At 35.9% G+C, this 7,853-nt stretch overlaps 1 protein-coding gene across 1 annotated transcript; it reads right to left on the reverse strand.

The window, feature by feature from the left end:
* Positions 1-309: 309 nt before the first annotated feature.
* LOC121105905 (uncharacterized LOC102725191 homolog) lies at positions 310-5,595 on the reverse strand. The gene is given in 6 exon segments (XM_040644563.1): positions 310-661; positions 940-1,016; positions 1,799-1,941; positions 3,154-3,238; positions 5,184-5,375; positions 5,377-5,595. Coding segments are annotated over 6 exon segments (963 nt in total). The 5' UTR covers positions 5,491-5,595.
* Positions 5,596-7,853: the final 2,258 nt, after the last annotated feature.

The raw sequence follows: 7,853 nt of genomic DNA on the forward strand, positions 1-7,853 counted from the left end.
TTAGGATTTGAATCCATTTGGACCAAATCCAAAACTCAAACTCTATTCACTATATTAATCCGCCCTCCCACCCCTTCCCACAGACGACATTGACAAGTACATAAAGAGATTGAAGAGAAGCTATAAGTTGATTCAGAGACCCCCTCCTTGTCTGCATCTAAGGACAGCACATATTACTCCCATTTTACAGGTGAAGAACTGAGAGACTGTGGTTGAGTAACCTGCCCAAGATCACGTGGCCAGGCTGGGATTCAAAGCCAGGCTTTCTGCCTTCTAAGATCATTATACTACTGCCTTTTGGTGTCATGATTAAGGTTTCCCCAGAAGCAGGCGCTTAGCAAGGATTCTGGTGAAACCATAGGTGGTCCCCAAGTGAAGGTGAAATGGTGGCAAGGTAAGCATGTGAGCAAGTGAGACAGGAAGGAAGCCAACAAAGTGCACAAGGCTACTGGACAACTGGAGTTTAGCCCCCTGGGGGAATGCTGGGGAGCACCGTAGAACAATCACCTCTGTTATCACTTGAGGGCTGCTTCTGGGAGATATTAACCCCCAGCACTTCCAAGTTGCTGTGGGCAGCTCCAGCAGCCACAGAGAGCCTTGGGCAAGGTGATGCTGATGCTGGCTCTTGGCATTTGGCAGAAATGCTCTAGAATGATCACGTCTGAGAGGATATGGGCGAAACTTGGAATTGTGACATAGTCACCGGCAGTTTTCCAGAATTCCACTGAACCTGGAGAAATAATAATGTATCTGATCAAGGGACTGGGTTCTCTCAGACTCCACTTAAAATGATTTAAGCATCGTGCAAATACTTCATTTACAGTTCTTATGATACAGCTTCTATAGGATAAAGTACATATTATTGAAAAAATCATTTGAGTAGCAACTCTAACAAGTTAATGTAAATGTTCAACAACAAATCTTGAAGTGTTTGCCCACCTGTTCTTGCATGTTTGGGTAAACTTTTCTTCTACACAATCCTTAAATCCACTGTACTCATTTTGCCGCCTCTGTGTCTCTTGGGGGAGATGGCACAAAGGATGTCAGTGAAAGCAAACATGTACTGACTTTAATTGTGGTTTATTTTTTTTAATTGCTATTTAATAATCTTTGCTTTAAAAACATGCTCCATATGCCAAATGCACATCTTGCTGTCTTGAGACGTAAAAGGATACGAAGCAGTTTACTTGTCCAGGGTAGAATTTGAGCCATCAAATGGTAAAAGTGTGCTTTCTCAACATCTTTTTTATGAATGGATGACAAAGTCTTCTTGTCAGGTCTTACAGAGTGCAATTCACTCAATGGGCTGCTCCAAATGGGGTGGGAGTAAATTTGGGGAAAATTCCTTACAATATTCAGGCCTCAATCCACCATACCAGCTGCCTTTGTAATAAGAAAAGAAGATTCAAAATTCTAGATAATTTACTGTTTGCATTTTAAGAAAAAACAGAGATCTTTCTGCTTTACTTTTAAAGATACTATCATTTCCTATATACGCTAACAAATTAAAAACTCCTGCATTAAAGCAATCGTTAATAATGGTGTTGGGGGGTGCCTGGGTGGCATAGTGGTTGGGCGTCTGCCTTCGGCTCAGGGTGTGATCCCGGCGTTGTGGGATCGAGCCCCGCATCAGGCTCTTCCGCTATGAGCCTGCTTCTTCCTGTCCCACTCCCCCTGCTTGTGTTCCCTCTCTCGCTGGCTGTCTCTGTCTCTGTCGAATAAATAAATAAAATCTTTAAAAAAAAATAATGGTATTGGAGACATCTCCCAACAGCTGTAGAGAAGGAGTCAAGCTCACTGTGAAAGAAGCAGATTTAATGGGCCACGGGGCTTTTAGTAAAGTTAGCTTTGAATCCCAGGTGCATTCGTGAGGCTTGTAGGTGATAAATCTTTCTATACTGTTCTTCTGTTTATCATCTTTCAGCAAGTGGCACCCATGTACTATAGATATGGAGACAAATGAGAAACTTAGCAATCACACAGGTCTTTGTTCATATCTCTCAGAATTTAGTTAGAGATCAGGGCCCAGGAGAGAGAAATTGATGGACAATTTATAATGCAAATCCAAATAAAATTTTGCTTATCCTGCCCATCATTTTTACTGGAATTAATGTCATCTTTCAAACTCCAATTCACATCCCACTTTTTATTTCCCCAGAAATCTCTTTAACCTTCTCAGTAGCGCTTTGTGACTTGAATGGCAAATTTTGCATTCTACTTAAATTTTACTTACACAATTCTTGAGATCAGAGTCTAAGGCTGAGTTGAAAATAAAATTCAACAATTACCCTACTACCCAGTGACAACCACTATTAACATTGTATTGTTTTGTTTATAATTGATTTATAATTATAACATGTAAATATAGAATGTATGTATTATCATCCTTGTCCAAATAAGGAATGCTGGGTAATACAAAGTTAACTCTGGACAAGCACTATTCAAATGGCAACACAATAATAACAACTGTGTGTGTGTGTCCATGTACCAGATAACATGTGCTGTATATATATATATTACTAAGTGATTTATGTATGTATAACAGATTTAATGCTCACAATTCTATGATATAGATTCAATTATTATCATTCCCATTTATAGTATAGGTAGACCAATAGATAGACAGTTTAGGTGACTTGGGGCAGCTTGCTCCCTGGTCTGTTCTCTTAAGCACTTGCTCTATTGGTTTTCTATACAGAACCCTTTGAGTTAAAAACTCAGCCTTCAGTAATATATTAGAAGTTGTAGATGATGAAGTAAGTGGATTGTTTCCGTTAATTAAGTGGGCATTTAAAAAAATTTACCATATTATTAAAGGTGGTAAGTAAAAAACATCATTTTAGTTGTATGTTTTAACAAGTATTACTATTTTTTTAAAGATTTTATTTTTATTTATTTATTTAGAGCACTAGCGGGGGTGGGGAGGAGGGCTGAGGGAGGGGGAGTGAGAGAGAGAATCTCAAGCAGACTCTGTGCTGAGTCAGGAGCCCAGTGCATGGCTCGATCCCACAATCCAGAGATCATGACCTGAGCTGAAATCAAGAGTCCGAGGCCCAACCAACTGAGCCACCCAGGTGCCCCCAAGTATTACTATTAAGATAACGCAAAAAGTTTATTTTTTGCTATATTCATAACATTACGATAGTGACTTACCTGTAGTTAAGTGTCTGGACTTAAATTCTAATCCAAAAAGGTCCCTTTCACAAGTTGTCACAAAGTTTGGTAAATTATATTGGTAGTAGATAGGTAAGGAGAAGATTGTGCTATTACTAATAAATATTGTTTATTACTGACATTGTATTTGCAATGTGATTTTTACAAGTATTAATTATTTCACTGGCAAAATGCAATTTTGATGATTTTGTTATAGCATTTAAAACTTACATATGAAAATTTGAAAGAAAAATCTATTTCAAGATACTGTATAACCAATTCATTTTATACTGGAACAGAGTACTTCAAATATCCTAGTGTGACTAAGTCAGAAATATTTTTAACAGCATGAAATTAAAGGAATCCATTCAAAATTTGCATTTATTTTCGAATGCAAATAGGGTTACACGTTATATTTCTGGAGCTGGGTTTATTTCAGGGGTATAAAAATATTTAACAAAGCTAAAATAATTTACTGAGACTGGCATAGAGTAATTATTGACTGTTTTCAGTAAACTATACCACAAAGTAGTTTTTTTAAGATGGTTTAAATGAACTAATATGAACTGAAATAGAATTTATACACTTCCAGAAACTAATTAAAAAAAAAAAAATCACCAATGTCTCTGCTTGAAAGCCGAATCAATGGGGCACAAAAGGGTGAGCTCAGGCAGAAGTCAGACAGGGTCCTCTTCTTTGTGAGTAATTCTAGATCCCACTGAAGCAAATGGGAAAATATTAAAAGTCCCAAAAGAAACTCTAATACAAAATTTTTCACTATTTAATTAAATAAAAGGTGAGGCCCTGTTAGTTTAAAAATATTATACTGACATCTGGTGGTTGCACAATGTAGTACACAGTCTCCAACTGACCTTTTCATAACCACAAATCAATTCAGCTAAAATTAAAATGTCTCCATTCCTTGAACTTTACTTACTTCAAGTCTTGTAATTGTAACTGTAACTAGTGAAATATTTGAATAAACCAATGACATTTGCTATTTGACTGACTTCCCCTCAACGAAGTCATACTTCATTGACTGCAAATAGAAGGGTTTAGATGCCCTAAATGAGTAAAGAAGTTTATGGATCAAGTCTTCTTGAATTTTCCAACTTTTATCTTAAGACCTCCTAAGACTTAACAGTCTTTGAATACCTCGCTATTCCAGACCCTGTTGTAAGTATTTTGTATATAATTATCTCTTGCTTTACTTAGAAGAACCATATCGAATATGAAGTTGTATTATTTCATGTGATAAATAAGTAAGAGGCTTAAAAACTTGTCCAAAATTAGTAGCAATAAGAGGGCTAGCATAGATAATCTGATCTCAAAGACCACATTCCTCACTGCTTTCTTATATTTTCCAAGAATAAATTTATTCTTTTTTGTAGCTAATTTTTTTTGTGTGTTACTAACGCTATTGCTTCTCTTGTTACTGAGCAAGAGTCATATTTATGTGTTATAGACCTAAGTAGAGAATATGTTTATTTTCTAGAGGAATTATATTTTGATCTCATTTGCATTTCTTTAAATATATATTCCCCACCACCATTTTAAATTATAAATCTAATTCTTGCTCACGTATTATTCAAATTATTAATCATTAGAAAAACTCATTAAAGTAACATAATGCCCCCTTTGTCAATTTGTATTTATTCATCCATTCATTCCATGTATTGATTTGATTACTTTCTAGATTGTAAACTGGCAATTGAGGTCTGTTTGCCAATCGTATCTAAGTCCCAACCGTTCTAAAAACTAAGAAAGTTCATCCCAGAGTCAGTCTTTCCACCTGGCAGATAAAACCACATCAAAAACATTAACCAAGGTCTTACCTCTCTCCTCTGTCATTTAGTGCTGACTCTGAATTGTATTGTTCCATGGGAAATAAAGACGCAGATTTATACATATTATATGCACATACCTTTTTTGCTCATGTATTAGTAATCATAATTAAGAAATGAATAAAAAATAATATATATTTCTCCTTATCTGTTTTAAACGATTTTGAATCAAACTCTCTTTTGTACCTGTCAAAAGTCATGTGGTTTGGGATTGCGGTATACACCATTTGGATATTTTCGATTCTTCACAAACATTAACTTCACTTTACGTGACTCCAGATGTGGGAATGTAGTTATAAACTCAGAGGATTTGGCCTTCTTGGGATGATTCCTTATGCTGGGTAGGTGAAGCCTTGTTTCCCAAAAATTACCTTTTTCCCCCACTCCCTTGTTCTTCCTTAATACTCCTTGATGGCTTTTCTGGAAATCTCAAAGATGTATACAGTTTATAACTGAAATTGGGAGGCTTTATTTCCCATGTGTTGACTTCCATTTCAGATTGTGGTGGTTGCAGGATTTCCTTTTTCCATTTGGAGTTGAGGTCTTCTGCAGGATACTGCAACGTTTTTGTGACATCTCTGCTTCCGTTGCCTTTCTGGGAGTCAAGGTACGTTGGGTGGAGAGTGTTTTCATACGTAGCAATCTGCAACAGACGTGCCAGATGGTGAGGTTTGCCACCATGGCAACAGTATATTGAATATTTTTTTCTCCAGGCCAATGTAATCTCTGGATTAGGAGAGAAAAGCTCAGAAATGACGGCTGCATGTGTGTGGAGGGGGAGGGAAGCATCATGGCTGCTGCAAAGGGCACCCTTGTCCCAGCAGTCAGTGTGCGAGGGGCTAGGAAGTAAAAGATAATTGACTTGAGATCAGTGTCCTTATGTAATGAAGGGCTACTTGGGAGAAAGACGTGAAAACAAAAAATAAAATCTATATAATGTGGTAGATATTACAATAGTGCTGTGAGAAACAGGGAGAATGATGGGCTAACTCTATCAGGAAAACAGAAGTGATGTCACAAGAAAAGTCATTTGGGCCAATCTTGAAGAATAAGTAAAAATATTCCAGGTTGTAAAGGAAGTAAACAACACTTCACCAAGGCACAGAAGGTATGTAGAATTTGTCATAAGCTATTTCTGGGATACCTATGGCCACCTAAACCACCACGAATACATTGTAACTACTGCCATTGGAATCTGTGGATAAGAATCATGGATTTGTTTTTTGTTGATCAGTGGCAAGGAAATTTTTGGCACATTTCTAGAATTTAATGTGTTTGTCAAGATGTTACTGGAAAATGCCGATGAATTTGAAATCCTCTTGGAAAGAGGGAAAATTACCAATTAAACTATGTTTGGCTAAGTGGAAATAATATAGCAGTGCTGGTTCTTGGGAATAAGGAGACAAACTAGTATGAATTTCTTTGTCTTGTGCTAGAACTTAGTGCTGTTTGACAATAACATTAAGTAGAGGATCTTTAGGACCTTTAGAATTCTAAATGCTATTGAGTGGTAAGCTAGCGCTGTAAATGAAGAGAAACTACGTTGGAGATACATTGAAAATGTCAACTTTTTAAAATTAATAATAAATATTTTGTACAATAAAATGACAAATTGCTTTTCAAATTCTGATATAAATATTTTTGTTTTTTAAAATGACTGGCACATGGAGAGAAAAGCAAAGCAAGAAGCACAGTGTGGCTGGCATATAGTCTATATATGTGAGGAAGCAGTGGAAATACTATGATATATAAAGCCAGAAAAATCATTTGGGGTTATATTAGCAAAGGTCTTTCATGTCACACCAAGATATTTTAACACATCAGTGATAATGCAAAATTACTTAACCAAGATAAGAAATATAAAAAGAGGAACAGTTTATGGAAAAAGACCATAATGATCACTAGATTTAAACAAATTAGACATGCATTACATAACTGTAATTATAGACCTGTGGCTAAGTCACTTTATCTGCAATAATGCTATATAACACACTCTCTCAAACTCAGTGACCGTAAAATAAAAAATCTTTAATTTTTGCAGAGGATATGGGAAGAGAGAATTGGGATTGACTGCCAACAGGTACAAGATTTTTTGGCGGGGAGATGGACATGTTCTGGAATTAGATAGTTGTGATGGTTTCACCAGATTGTGAATATACTAAAAACCACTAAGGTGTACACTTCAGCACGGTAAGTAGTGAAATTATGTGAATTTTGTCTCAATCAGAAAAAAAACAAATTAACCATTAAATATGTTGGGTAAATTTTAATATATACAAAAGACAAACTTTTTCTGAAAAAGACAAAGAACAAGACCATAGGTATTACCTAATTGAGTCTACTTAAATTTTGCAAACAAAATAAATAAATAAATAAACAAACAAACAAATAAATAAATAAATAAAACAAAAAACCCCCAAGAAACAAAAGCAAAAAAATGTCAAGGGGAATGGGAAATGCAGTGAAAAGCAACCTACAGAATGGGAGAAAACATTTGCAAACCATTTATCTGATAAGGATTAATATCCAAAATATATAAAGAACTCCTACACTTCAATAAAAACAGCAACAAATAACCTGATGAAAAACTGAGCTAAATACTTGAATATACTCTCCAAAGAAGACATACAAACGGCAAACAGGTATATGAAAAGATGCTCAGTACCACTATCATCAGGAAAGTGCAGTGGGATAGCACCTCACACATGTTAGGATGTCTACAATAAAAATTTTAAAAAGACATTAAGTGTTGGTGTTGATATGGAGACATTGGAACGCTTTTACACTATTGGTGAGAATGCAAAATGGTGTGGCTGCTATGGAAAACAGCGTGAAGGCTCCTCAAAAAATTAAAAA

This window comes from Ursus maritimus, unplaced genomic scaffold (assembly GCF_017311325.1).
Source record: "Ursus maritimus isolate PB19 unplaced genomic scaffold, ASM1731132v1 scaffold_3, whole genome shotgun sequence".
NCBI classification, from domain to species: Eukaryota; Metazoa; Chordata; class Mammalia; order Carnivora; family Ursidae; genus Ursus; species Ursus maritimus.